This window comes from Dermochelys coriacea, chromosome 2 (assembly GCF_009764565.3).
Source record: "Dermochelys coriacea isolate rDerCor1 chromosome 2, rDerCor1.pri.v4, whole genome shotgun sequence".
Lineage (NCBI taxonomy): Eukaryota > Metazoa > Chordata > Testudines > Dermochelyidae > Dermochelys > Dermochelys coriacea.
Genome location: NC_050069.1, coordinates 241,130,830 through 241,145,145, shown reverse-complemented (window position 1 = coordinate 241,145,145; position 14,316 = coordinate 241,130,830). Strand labels below are relative to the sequence as shown.

The following is a 14,316-nucleotide window of genomic DNA, read 5'->3' as shown; positions in this document are numbered from 1 at the left end:
TTCATAACAGGAAAAAATAATATTAGCCAAGATGATCCTGAGTAATTTAAGATTTCAGTGGCAACAGGATTTAATTTCACAGGAGGTAAAAAAAATTCCCAAATCTACTACTTTGTAAACTTTTTCATGGTATGGACTACGCCTTCCTGTGTGCTTGTACAGCACGTAGGGCCCTGATCCTGACGAGACCTTTGGGCACTACCATAATACAACAAACAAACAGAGGTAATTTCATAGCCACTTATTGAGCATTCATCTTTCTTTTTTCTTCATGTAGGAAGGTATTGTGTGTCCTGAAGGTACACAAATTTAACTCAGTCTTTGCATATCCCCCACAGTGTTAACCTTTACATAGCAGATGTTTAATAAACAGAATATGGTATATTCTATATTTTTTGTTATATTATTAGCCTTGCAACATATTTTGCAAACAAATATACAATCATTTTAATGACTCTGTAGTCATATATGTTCAGCAAAGGATAGCAACATCGGTGAACAGTTTACTTGCATTCTTGCATTCAGGAGTCGAGGACTATGCTGCAAACATAGGCACCAAGGAGAAAAAGATATCCAGTGCTAGGGCGAAGAATGCAAGACATTCTCTGATCAAACAGGAGTCAGAGTTCTGCTATCCAAGAGTGATCTGGACTTAATGCTAAAAGTCCCTTTAAATGTGACTTGCAGCACTTTGACTAAAGGCTTTTTGGGCACCTGGCACCCACCTCATCCTAGATGAGGGCACCAGCACACAGGTCAGATCCTTGGCACTGTTCTACCTACTCTGCACTATTCCCATTCAAGACAGGCCAGGACATGGAACAGAATCACCATTGGTAGTGTGGATGAACACTCTCTTGCTATTTATAGATGAAGGGATAGTCATACTCTTGGATCTCACTGCAGCGTTCAATATGGCTGATCATAGACTACTACTACCCAGCCTAAGAGAAGTACCAGAGGCTCAGGCAGAAGCTCTAAAATGGTGTGAAACATTTCTCAAGGGCTACACCCAAAAGATAGTGATGGGCGTCTGTTCGCCGCCGCCAGAGCCCTCACCTGTGGAATACTATGCCGTTCCCTTCCTCTTCAATATTTACATACAGCTGCTCAGAGAAATGGAGAGATTTTATGGGCTCAAATACCAATAATATGCAGAACACACATAACTCTACCTATTGTTCACAGCCTACAATATCACCACAGACAGAGACAGTTAGGTAACAAAGATCGGCACATGGATGAGGTAGGCTTGGCTGAAACTAAACTCTAGCAAAAAGGAGGTTTTGCTTGTAGACAGAGAAACACTTCAGAGAGTTTTTTGCCACAGTGCTGTCTGTAGTGGAGGAAGAGATATTCCACAAACCATAAAAGCACTCGGTAGTGTAGTAATCTTTATAGACAACTTTCTGATTCTGGACTGGCACATAGCAAGTCCGGTCTACAGTCAAGTTGATCTGCCCTCTCTGACTGGCTAAAGCCTGTACTTTTTGGGAATAACCTGTCTTGAATCATACCATACTTCCATTATCTCTGAGCTTGATTACATCATGCAGCTTACACTGGGCTTGAAAGCATGAGGCCTGAAAAAAGCTGCAACCAATGTAGAATGCTGCAGCATGCCTCCTCAGTAACCCAGGTTACTGAGAAAACACAATCTGTACTACTTTAACTTTAAAGCCTCTCTAGAAAACATCAATTGAAGTTTAAATTCTCAGCTGTCAGTTTTAAGGCTATAAAAACTGACATGGTCCGGTTACACGAGGTCTTACCCTCCAGCACCTTGACCACCCACAACAGCTCTGCTCCTCAGAAATGATGGCTTTGCATACTTCAGGAGTGAAGCTCATCGGTGCAGGAAAGAAGATTTTTTGAGGGCTGGCCCAAGAATATAGAATACAGTCTGGCAGAAACTAAGAATAACCACAAACCTTATAATCTTCCCCATTGAAAAGCAAGACTAACTTCAACATGGGTTTCCTGGATAGCAACCTACAGCATATTAGTTTTACTTCTACTTTAAAAAAAACAACAACAAAACAAAACAAAAAAACCCAAATCTAATTTTCCCCCTTTGGGGTGAGAAGGGTAGAGGGAAAATGGTGAGAAAACGTCTTTTAATTTACATTAGTAAGCCTGCCTTTTTTTTTTTTAAACTTGGAAGGCACTAAGATACGAGTGTAAGAACTTAAATTGAAAGGAATACAGAAATAAAAATAGTTTAATAAGCACTGTATCCACTAGATATGAATAGCATCCAGTTGTTGAGTGTGTGCACATTATGGGTGAAATTTACCACATACCAGATGCCTTGCACTTAAGCCCTACTTAAATTCTTAATGTGGGGTTTAAATGTTGCATGGGGTCTTGAGTGGGCCCTCTTCAGCAGCATGAATTTCATCTTATGTGGTTTTCAGAGCTTGAATACTTTGTTGATTCTATAAGGTCTTTTCAAAATTATCCTCTTAATGCCAAACGCTATTGCACCTTGTTATGGATTACACCTAATTTGTTTTTGAATTACACAAACACAAAAATGTATCTGAACTAATTTTTCAAATGCATTTGGATTCCTCAAATGTCTGAACTATTTTTTTTTTAAACACAGAGAAAGATAAAAAGAATTTTGCTCTCATTCTAAAGATGCTGATACAGAAATCCAACAAGAATGGAATTTTTCAGTCATGTTTTAAACACCTGAAAAAAACAGTCAGAAAATGCATATTTTGCTCCTCTTAATTTCCTATATATTTTACTTGGAAATTTATCATATCTTAGTTTAACACCACTATATTTTTTCATCAGCAAACTTTATTTTATAACAATATTTTTTTTAAAATATAAATGTAGGTTTTAGTTTAAACTAAAAGGGGGAAAAAAGACAACCTTATAGAATCACAACACAAACCAATGCTGGAACATTGCCATCAACTTGTATGGGATACATGTAGACTTGGATTCATGTTTCAGTTAAACCTCTTGAGATATACACCTGATATTTGAGACACCTGTTCTGAAGACACCTTTTAGAACTTCTGCTAGAATTGCTGGAAACGGAAAGAAACTGATCTGATAATGAAATGTAGTTTAAGTATGTTGCACCTACTTTTACATTTTTCTGAACTGATCAATCAGATGAAAACCAAAAAGTACACAGAGTAAAGATATGCAGGATAAATTTCAGTACAGGTTAGTGATAAAAAACAACTTGCTACACATGCTGTAAACTGGCATTCTTAACACACACACACACACACACACACACACACACACACACACACAAAGTGTTTCAGGGCTGTTCTCAGTGCTTCACAGTTACCCACCCTATTGTCTTTCCCCTTTAAGACAAACAGCACATATTCAAGTGCTGTTTTCTTAGACCTATGCTGTACAACCAAGAGCACCAAAATACTTGTGACTTAACTTTCTTACTAGAAATGTCAAAAATATAAATACAAAGCAAATCAAAATGTTGTAATGTACTATATCCACCTCTGACTTCTCTTCACTATAAGAAGAATGTTTTAGAGTATGTATATTTTTCAGTATTGAATGTTAAAAACTTTATTTTAGCAAACACACAGTATATGAATTATTTAAATCTACTAGCTGTTCAAACAGCTATGAAAGTCTATGTTAATAAAAATGACTGAAGTAGACAATCATTTGCTGCATATTTAATGTATTTATAATAGAGACAAAAATCAAAATATAGTAAAGTTAATAATTAAGCCCAATCCAAAGTCATGGTTTTGTACAAATTTATACATATGGAGCTATTTAGAGCCAAGCTTAAAAGCTAAGCCACCTGTCTCTCATACTCATGCTGGCATGCATACCAGATTTATAGTACAATTTGGTTCAGCTGCTCAATTTTATCAGCTAGATTTGAAAGGCTGCCTGGTATATTTTAAATAAGAACAGTAAAAGCAGGTGAAATTACACTGTTAGAGCTCCGAGAAAGCACAACATGTATGGGATTCTTCCTAAAAGTGGGGGAAGCCATAAGGCCTTGTCCTCACCATGACCCAGCCCCTAATCCTCCTTTTCCCCCCGGAGGCCCCGCTCTGAGGCCAAGCTGGAGCTGGAGCAGGAAGTCCAGGCCTCACCACCTGCCTGGGTTTAGGTGGTCTGAGAGCAGCCCCTGGCCCATGTCACCATCCCCCCCGGACGCTCCACCTAGGGCAGGAGGAGGGTCCGCGAATCCTCACAGGTGCCCACGCAGCTCCTACCCTGACCTGGCTCCGGCTGCCAGCCTGGGGGTGGAGGCTTGGGGACCGAAGAGTCACAGCCGGGCCATGGGCTTTCGGGGCCCTCACCCTGGGCAGGTGGAGGGTCAATGACTCCACAAAGCTGCCTGGGCTCCCCAAGTGGCTCTTACCCCTTGGCCCCCCTAGTTCCAGCACCCCTGCCCTGAGTGATTCATGAATGAGGGAAAGTTAGGTGTTCCCCCACCTAACTTGTCTGCAGGGCCCGATCCAGGAAGCATGGAATACTTTCAACATCAGACTAGAAAGAGAAAGAACAAGCATGAAAATGACAATGTAGCCTGATGATTAGAGCATTCACCTGACAGATGGGAGGTCCTGGATTGAGTCCCTCTGCTCCAATGACTTTTTTTTTTATATATATATATATCTTTTTATATCTATCTATCTATCTATCTATCTATCTCCCTCCCTCCCTCCCTACTGGAACAGTTTCAACAGGAGCCACTGAGGGAGCTGCACATCAGAATATCCTATAGCCCACTGTCTAGCACACTCACAAGAGAGGTGGCAGATCCCTGTTCAAATCTCTTCTCCCACTCAGGTGGAGGGGGGACTTGAACGGGGCATCTCTCACAACGCAGGTGAGTACCCTCACCACTGGGTTAAAAGTTATTAGAGAGCTCTTCACCTCCCACCCCAGCTTCTTGCTAAAACAGCATAGGTACCTACCACCAAGAGAAGGTTTTCATCTGAGAATCCCAAGCAGAGGGAGGCACCTGCCTGCAGCCTGGACTTAAGCATCTGTCTCTGAGAAAGAGGCAGGGCTTAGCACCTCCCAACGTCTAGCTTAGGCAAGGAGCCTCTTACCATACTGGGTTTTGTGAATCCCATTCTAGAGATGCCTATCTCTCCCCATTCACAGGGAGTCTGAGCACCAAACTCAGGCTTTCTGAATCCCAATAATTTTCTTGGCATCACCATTCCCATATTTCTTTGTATATCTAGCAAATACACATTAATGACGAAGTGTATTAAAAAAAATTCTATTGAGTGAATGTTTCCAAATATAATTTTTCTAATTAGAGCATCATTACCCACACGGAACATACCTTCATCTTCCCAGCAACTGTTTGTACTTCCCGCTTTTTCACTGTTTTCTGGTAATACTGAATGGTCTGTTGGCAAGTCATCTTCTGGCACACTAGCATCACAATCTGCTGCATCTGTTACACTTTCTTCTTCCACAATATGCAATTTGTCTTCATCATCTGAATCTGAATTTGTTTCTACCACATTATTGTAATTGGTAACTGCATGGAGACAAAAAGCAAAAAATGAATCAACAAAAACACTCTTAGTTCAGACTATAACTATGATTTCTTTAGGGGCATCACTACAGCACATCCAACATGTTTAGTGAGATATTTAGTGTGGGTGATAAGCAGTTATTGTACTTTCTTCTTTTTGAAGCTAGTATACACGAGTGGTGCATACAAGCCTACACCACACTATACAAGCTCCCAACAGAATTAAGGTTTTAAAACAAAACAAACAAACAAACAAAAACAACAAGCCTAGTGGCAGCTTTACAAAGGAAATGTTACACATCTTCCCCTATCATTTGGTACCTGGAAAGAGTAAGAGTTTATGTTTGTTCAAACTGGAGGACATAACAGTCTTGTGGAGAAAAGGCTGTACAGTGAACATAAGAACAGCCATACTGGGTCAGACCAAAGGTCCATCTAGCCCATATCCTGTCTTCCAACAGTGGCCAATGCCAGTGCCCCAGAGGGAATGAACAGAACAGGTAATCATCAAGTGAACCATCCCGTCGCCCATTCCCAGCTTCTGACAAACAGAGGCTAGGGACACCATCCCTGTCCATCCTGGCTAATAGCCATTAATGGACTTATCCTCCATGAAGTTACCTAGTTCTTTTTTGAACCCTGTTATAGTCTTGGCCTTCACAACAACCTCTGGCAAAGAGCTCCACAGGTTGACAGTGTGCTGTGTGAAAAAATACTTCCTTTTGTTTGTTTTAAATCTGCTGCCTATTAATTTCATTTGGCAACCCCTAGTTCTTATATTATGAGAAGGAGTAAATAACATTCCTTATTTACTTTCTTCACACCAGTCATGATTTTATAGACCTCTGTCATATTTCTTTAGTCATCTTCTTTCCAAGCTGAAAAGTCCCAGTCTTATTAATCTGTCCTCATAGGACAGCCGTTCCATACCCCTAATCATTTTTGTTGCTCTTTTCTGAACTTTTTCCAATTCCAATGTATCTTTTTTGAGATGGGTTGACTACATCTGCATGCAGTATTCAAATGTGGGCATACCATGGATTTATATAGAGGCAATATGATATTTTCTATCTTATTATCTATCCCTTTCTTAATGATTCCCAACATTCTGTTTGCTTTTTTGACTTCCGCTGCATATTGAGTGGATGTTTTCAGAGAACTATCCAAATGACACCAAGATCTTTTTCTGGAGTGGTGACACCTAATTTAGACCCCATCATTTTATATGTGTAGTTAGGATTATGTTTTCCAATGTGCATTACTTTGCATTTATCAATATTGAGTGCTCTATGTATTTCCATCACATGGAGGTAGATATCACTAAAATAGTCCTAAAGATGCAGAGGAGATGTTATAATTTTGAATTGTTATAATTGTTCTAGTCAAAAACATTATTTCTTTCTCTTACAACCTGTAGAAACAAATGTTACACATACTGAAATTTTAATATTTTTAAAGTATAAACTATTTATGCTTATATTTTTTGGTGTAAAGTTCTCTGCTACATACTCATTCTGCATATCAATAATCACAGGCAGATTTTCATGTATTATTATGAAGTGTTTTGACATACCTTGAATGAGAAAGGGGATTTAAAAAAAGGCACATATTTATCAATGAATAAGCCTACAGATGTTATTATACCGGCGATACTCCTCCAGAGGTTAAAAGAATCATATCTATGATGTAGTAATCTCACTACTTTAGGATACTTGCACACCTATGCTATTTGCACTGTTAACACTCCAGAAGGTAGATTAATGCTCTCATTTCAAATTTTCCTACTAAAATAAATGGGAGGCTAGATTCCTGCTATTTTAAATACCGCTTTTTTAAAAAAGGTAAATATTCTAACCACTTAAAACAAGCATTTAGGCAAGGAAATATTTTCACTGCGAATCAGAAAACTACTAGCTCATTTCCTTCCATTTCAGAAGAAAAATGTCCCATGTAAAATATGCACCAGCATGACAAAACGTTTTTGAATTTAAAATGATCACCACATATTTCATATATGCATAATATTTTCAAAAAATGTAATGTGCAACCACTCCTTCGTGGTTTTAGGTTTTCTATGACAACCCACAAATACACACATTCTGGTATATGTACAATGTGATAATGTTATCATATTAATACCTTGCTATTCTATTGTTACTAACAATTACATTTTATGTTTATTAAGTTTTGAAAGATAGTACTAATAAAAGAAAAACAGAAGACTTACATTAAGTTGACAATAAAAACCAAACCAGAATTATTTAATTGTATCTTCCTGACATTTCTCTATCCTGATTTCAGTATGTAAAGAGAGTAATGGCAGTAGGAAGGAATTACATCAGATACTCCTGTTACAATAATTTCACATACTCAGTGGAGCCAAGTTGGATCCTTTTACAGTAATGATATTATTTGGCACATTTACACAAAAACACCACACAACAATTCTTTAAAGGACTCTCACCTGCAGATCTTTTAACTAGCATTAATTTAACTGCTTAAATATACAGAAAAATATCCCACGCATTCTAATAGTTCATTAGATGACTTTTCATTTGTTAAGAGCTTGAAATTTTATAATAAATTCCGCTTTATCTAAAAATTGGATTGTCCAAATCCTTATATTTGGCCCATTTGATCTGTTGAACCTGAATTACTTCATCTTTAGTGATCAGTGAATCTAATTATGCAAAGTAGAGTTGCTGTAAGTGTTGAGAAGCACTGGTGTGAAGGACAGCAATAAGCTAGGGTTCAAATGCCTTTCCTGACCTAAACAGCAGTAATTTATGAATTTACATGCCTGAAAACATTGTCTAATTTACATCTATGTACACAAGCAGACATCAAGTACAAGGAGAAGACAGAACAATTCCTTTTTCTTTTTTTGGTGGAAAATCTGAGGAACTGTCCCAGATTGAGGTGTCATTAGAGGTAGTTTTGGAACAAACTGATAAACTAAACAGTAATAAGTCACCAGGACCAGATGGTATTCACCCAAGAGCGCACTTAGGAAGGAAGAATTCCATGCACCACTACAGGCTGAGGACCGACTGGCTAAGCAGCAGTTCAGCAGAAAAGGACCTGGAGATTACAGTGGACGAGAAGCTGCATATGAGTCAGCAGCGTGCCCTCGTTGCCAAGAAGGCCAATGGCATTTTGGGCTGTATTAGTAGGAGCATTGCCAGCAGATCAAGGGAAGTGATGATTCCCCTCTCTTCAGCACTGGTGAGGCCATACCTGGAGTACTCCGTCCAGTTTTGATCCCCCCACTACAGAAGGGATGTGGACACATTGGAAAGAGTCAGCGGAGGGCAACAAAAATGATTATGGGGCTGGGGCACATGACTTATGAGGAGAGGCTGAGGGAACTGGGGTTATTCAGTCTGCAGAAGAGAAGACTGAGGGGGATTTGATAGAAGCCTTCAACTACCTGAAGGGGGGTTCCAAAGAGGATGGAGCTCAGCTGTTCTCAGTGGTGGCAGATGACAGAACAAGGAGCAATGGTTTCAAGTTGCAGTGCGGGAGGTCTAGCTTGGATATTAGGAAACACTATTTCATGAGGAGGGTGGTGAAGCACTGGAATGGGTTACCTAGGGAGGTGGTGGAATCTTCATCCTTAGAGGTTTTTAAGGCTTGGCTTGACAAAGCCTTGGCTGGGATGATTTAGTTGGTGTTGGTCCTGCTTTGAGCAGAGGATTGGACTAGAACACCTACTGAGGTCTCTTCCAACCCTAATATTCTATGATTCTATGAAGAGTTCTGAAGAAACTAAAATGTGAAATTGCAGAATTACTAACCGTAGTCTATAACCTGTCATTTAAATCAGCTTCTGTACCAAATGACTGGAGGATAGCTAATGTGATGACAATTTTTAAAAAGGGCTCCAGAGGTAACCTGGGCAATTACAGACCAGTAAGCCTGACTTCAGTACCGGGCAAACTGGTTGAAACTATAGTAAAGAACGAAATTGTCAGACACATAGATGAACATAATTTGCTGGGGAAGCGTCAACATGGTTTTTGCAAAAAGAAAAGGAGTACTTGTGGCACCTTAGAGACTAACAAATATATTAGAGCATAAGCTTTCGTGAGCTACAGCTCACTTCATCGGATGCATTTGGTGGAAAAAACAGAGGAGAGATTTATATACACACACACAGAGAACATGAAACAATGGGTTTATCATACACACTGTAAGGAGAGTGATCATTTAAGATAAGCCATCACCAGCAGCGGGGGGGAGGGGGGGGGAGGAGGAAAACCTTTCATGGTGACAAGCAAGGTAGGCTAATTCCAGCAGTTAACAAGAATATCAGAGGAACAGTGGGGGGTGGTGGGAGGGAGAAATACCATGAGGAAATAGTTTTACTTTGTGTAATGACTCATCCATTCCCAGTCTCTATTCAAGCCTAAGTTAATTATATCCAGTTTGCAAATTAATTCCAATTCAGCAGTCTCTCGTTGGAGTCTGTTTTTGAAGCTTTTTTGTTGAAGTATAGCCACTCTTAGGTCTGTGATCGAGTGACCAGAGAGATTGAAGTGTTCTCCAACTGGTTTTTGAATGTTCTAATTCTTGACGTCTGATTTGTGTCCATTCATTCTTTTACGTAGACTGTCCGGTTTGGCCAATGTACATGGCAGAGGGGCATTGCTGGCACATGATGGCATATATCACATTGGTAGATGCGCAGGTGAACGAGCCTCTGATAGTGTGGCTGATGTGATTAGGCCCTATGATGGTATCCCCTGAATAGATATGTGGACAGAGTTGGCAACGGGCTTTGTTGCAAGGATAGGTTCCTGGGTTAGTGGTTCTGTTGTGTGGTGTGTGATTGCTGGTGAGTATTTGCTTCAGATTGGGGGGCTGTCTGTAAGCAAGGACTGGTCTGTCTCCCAAGATCTGTGAGAGTGATGAGTCGTCCTTCAGGATAGGTTGTAGATCCTTGAAGATGCGTTGGAGAGGTTTTAGTTGGGGGCTGAAGGTGATGGCTAGTGGCGTTCTGTTGTTTTCTTTGTTGGGCCTGTCCTGTAGTAGGTGACTTCTGGGTACTCTTCTGGCTCTGTCAATCTGTTTCTTCACTTCAGCAGGTGGGTATTGTAGTTGTAGGAATGCATGATAGGGATCTTGTAGGTGTTTGTCTCTGTTTGAGGGGTTGGAGCAAATGCGGTTATATTGTAGCGCTTGGCTGTAGACAATGGATTGAGTGTTATGATCTGGATGAAAGCTAGAGGCATGTAGGTAGGAATAGCGGACAGTAGGTTTCCGATATAGGGTGGTGTTTATGTGACCATCGCTTATTAGCACCATAGTGTCCAGGATCTCTTGTGAGGACTGGTCCAGGCTGAGGTTGATGGTGGGATGGAAATTGTTGAAATCATGGTGGAATTCCTCAAGAGCTTCTTTTCCATGGGTCCAGATGATGAAGATGTCATCAATGTAGCGCAAGTAGAGTAGGGGCATTAGGGGACGAGAGCTGAGGAAGCGTTGTTCTAAGTCAGCCATAAAAATGTTGGCATACTGTGGGGCCATGTAGGGCATTGCAGTTCCGCTGATTTGAAGGTATACATTGTCACCAAATGTGAAATAGTTATGGGTCAGGACAAAGTCACAAAGTTCAGCCACCAGGTTAGCCGTGACAGTATCGGGGATACTGTTCCTGATGGCTTGTAGTCCATCTTTGTGTGGAATGTTGGTGTAGAGGGCTTCTACATCCATAGTGGCTAGGATGGTGTTTTTAGGAAGATCACCAATGGACTGTAGTTTCCTCAGGAAGTCAGTGGTGTCTCGAAGATAGCTGAGAGTGCTGGTAACGAAGGGCCTGAGGAGGGAGTCTACATAGCCAGACAATCCTGCTGTCAGGGTGCCAATGCCTGAGATGATGGGGCATCCAGGATTTCCAGGTTTATGGATCTTGGGTAGCAGATAGAATACCCCAGGTCGGGGCTCCAGGGGCGTGTCTGTGCGGATTTGTTCTTGTGCTTTTTCAGGGAGTTTCTTGAGCAAATGCTGTAGTTTCTTTTGGTAACTCTCAGTGGGATCAGAGGGTAATGGCTTGTAGAAAGTGGTGTTGGAGAGCTGCCTAGTAGCCTCTTGTTCATACTCTGACCTATTCATGATGACGACAGCACCTCCTTTGTCAGCCTTTTTGATTATGATGTCAGAGTTAATCTCTCCTCTGTTTTTTCCACCAAATGCATCCGATGAAGTGAGCTGTAGCTCACGAAAGCTTATGCTCTAATAAATTTGTTAGTCTCGAAGGTGCCACAAGTACTCCTTTTCTTTTTGCAAATACAGACTAACACGGCTGCTATTCTGAAACCTGTCAACATGGTTTTTGTAAAGAGAAATCATGCCTCACCAATCTACTACAATTCTTTGAGGGGGTATGTGGACAGGGGGGATCCAGTGGATATAGTGTATTTAGATTTTCAGAAAGAGTTTGACCAGGTTCCTCACCGAAGGCTCGTAAGCAGTCATGAGATAAGAGAGAAGGTTCTCCTGTAGATTGGTAACTGGTTAAAAGATAGGAAACAAAGGGTAGGAATAAATGGTCAGTTTTCAGAATGGAGAGACGTAAATAGTGGTGTCCCTCAGCGGTCTGTACTGGGCCCACTCCTATTTAATATATTCCTAAATCATCTGAAAAAAGGGGTAAACAGTGAGGTGGCAAGATTTGCAGATGAAACAAAACTACTCAAGACAGTCAAGTCCCAGGCAGACTGAGAAGAGCTACAAAAGGATCTCTCAAAACTGGCTGACTGGGTAACAAAATGGCAGATGAAATTTAATGTTGATAAATGCAAAGTAATGCACATTGGAAAACATAATCCCAATTATACATATAAAATGATGGGATCTAAATGAGCTGTTACCACTCAAGAAAGAGATCTTGGAGACATTGTGGATAGTTCTCTGAAAACATCCACTCAATGTGCAGCGGAATTCAAAAAAGCAAACAATGCTGGGAATCATAAAGAAAGGGAGAGATAAGAAGACAGAAAATATCATATTGCTTCTATATACATCCATGGTACGCCTATATCTTGAATACTGCACATAGATGTGGTCGCCCCATCTCAAAAAGAGATATATTGGAATTGGAAAAGGTTCAGAAAAGGGCAACAAAAATGATTAGGGGTGTGAAAAAGGCTGCCCTATAAGGAGAAATTAATAAGACTGGGACTTTTCAGCTTGGAAAAGAGACAACTCAGGGGGGATATGATTGAGGTCTATAGAATCATGGCTGGTGTGGAGAAAGTCAACAAGGAAGTGTTATTTACTCCTTCTCTTAACACAAGAACTAGGGGCCACCAAATAAAAATTAATAGGTAGCAGGTTTAAAACTAACAAAAGGAAGTATTTTTTCCACACAACACACAGTCAACTTGTGGAGCTTCTTGCCAGAGGATGTTGTGAAGGCCAAGACTATAACAGGATTCAAAAAAGAACTAGATTACTTCATGGAGGATAAGTCCATCAATGGCTATTAGCCAGGATGGAGAGGGATGGTGTCCCTAGTCTCTGTTTGCCAGAAGCTGGGAATGGGTGACAGGGGACCGCTCACTTACAATTATCTGTTCTGTTCATTCCCTCTGGGACACCTGGCACTAGCCACTGTCAGAAAACAGGATACTGGACTAGATCAACCTTTGGTCTGACCCAGTATGGCTGTTCTTATGTACTTTAGTCTGACCTCTATCTCCTTCTTGGTCATTTGTTCTACCCGTGTTTTAGTCTTCTTTGCAAACATAGAACCAATAATGAGGTAAAAAAAGATACAAACATTTTACAAATATTTTTCTAATTTTACAAATCGAGACCCTGATCCTGCAATGAGGTTTTTACCCATTTGGAGCTGAATTTAATTTAATGGTGTTCTGCACAGGTGTAGAGGTCTGGTCACATGGTGCCAACTGAATTTAATCAAACTCTACACAGGTGTATTGGGATTAGCCCTCATGGAGGTCACTGAGGGATCAGGAGCTAAAAATTCAACCATGATACATAAGAACATTTTTTCCAAAAAAATAAAATAAAATAAAATGAAAACAACTCGGGTTACTGGGGGGTTGTTTTGGTTTTGCTTAGTTATGTAATCAGTATATTAACTAGAATCTTTAGAAAAATCAGGGTTAAAGTAGTGTTCAAATATGAAAATGAAAAACAAATGTCTGTAGTATACAGCCATTTGGAGACATGCACATGTAAGTTTGTGTGTCTAATCCACACAATAAAATATTGTAAAAGAAAATGGTCTTGATTACTACTGCTTTTATATTTTAAATATAATGAACTCATAATTCTAGTTATTTTGAAAGCTTCTCATGTTTTCACTACAATCATGGTTGGATTCAGCACAAACTTAGAATCTTCTCATCCCAACATTTGTGGAATGCTAAAATTAACAAAGATCCATTCTCAGAATCTAAACCAATGACTCATTCAGGTAGATTTTCATTCCACAACTCTCAACATACTAAAATGTGTACAAAACTTTGCTCCAATATTTTAGTCTTCCTCTTGCTCTGCAGAGCAAGGCAAAAGAATATGTTTGAAAAGTGCTCAGCACATTTTGGGTGATACAACAACTGACCAACAAATACATACCAAAAAGAACATTACCGTGACAAAATCAAGACCTCAAAAATTAGGAAATGCGAGTATAAAGGTTGCCTGTGGAATCTTAATTTGGCCTCCTTGCGCACATGCATTATGATATAGTCTTTAGTTACATGATCACATACAACTTCTTTTTTCTACAGGAGCTCTGCCTCATCCAGTGCACAGGATGGATGGTG

The 14,316-nt window shown here is 40.0% G+C and overlaps 1 protein-coding gene across 2 annotated transcripts in view; it reads right to left on the bottom strand.

The window, feature by feature from the left end:
- Positions 1-14,316, bottom strand: part of ZEB1 (zinc finger E-box binding homeobox 1) — a 216,275-nt gene that overhangs the window by 49,441 nt on the left and 152,518 nt on the right. For both annotated transcript variants that reach the window (XM_038388627.2, XM_038388628.2), the window contains exon 2: positions 5,321-5,521. In XM_038388627.2, the coding sequence (XP_038244555.1) occupies positions 5,321-5,521 (201 nt within the window). The remainder of the gene's footprint in view (positions 1-5,320; positions 5,522-14,316) is intronic.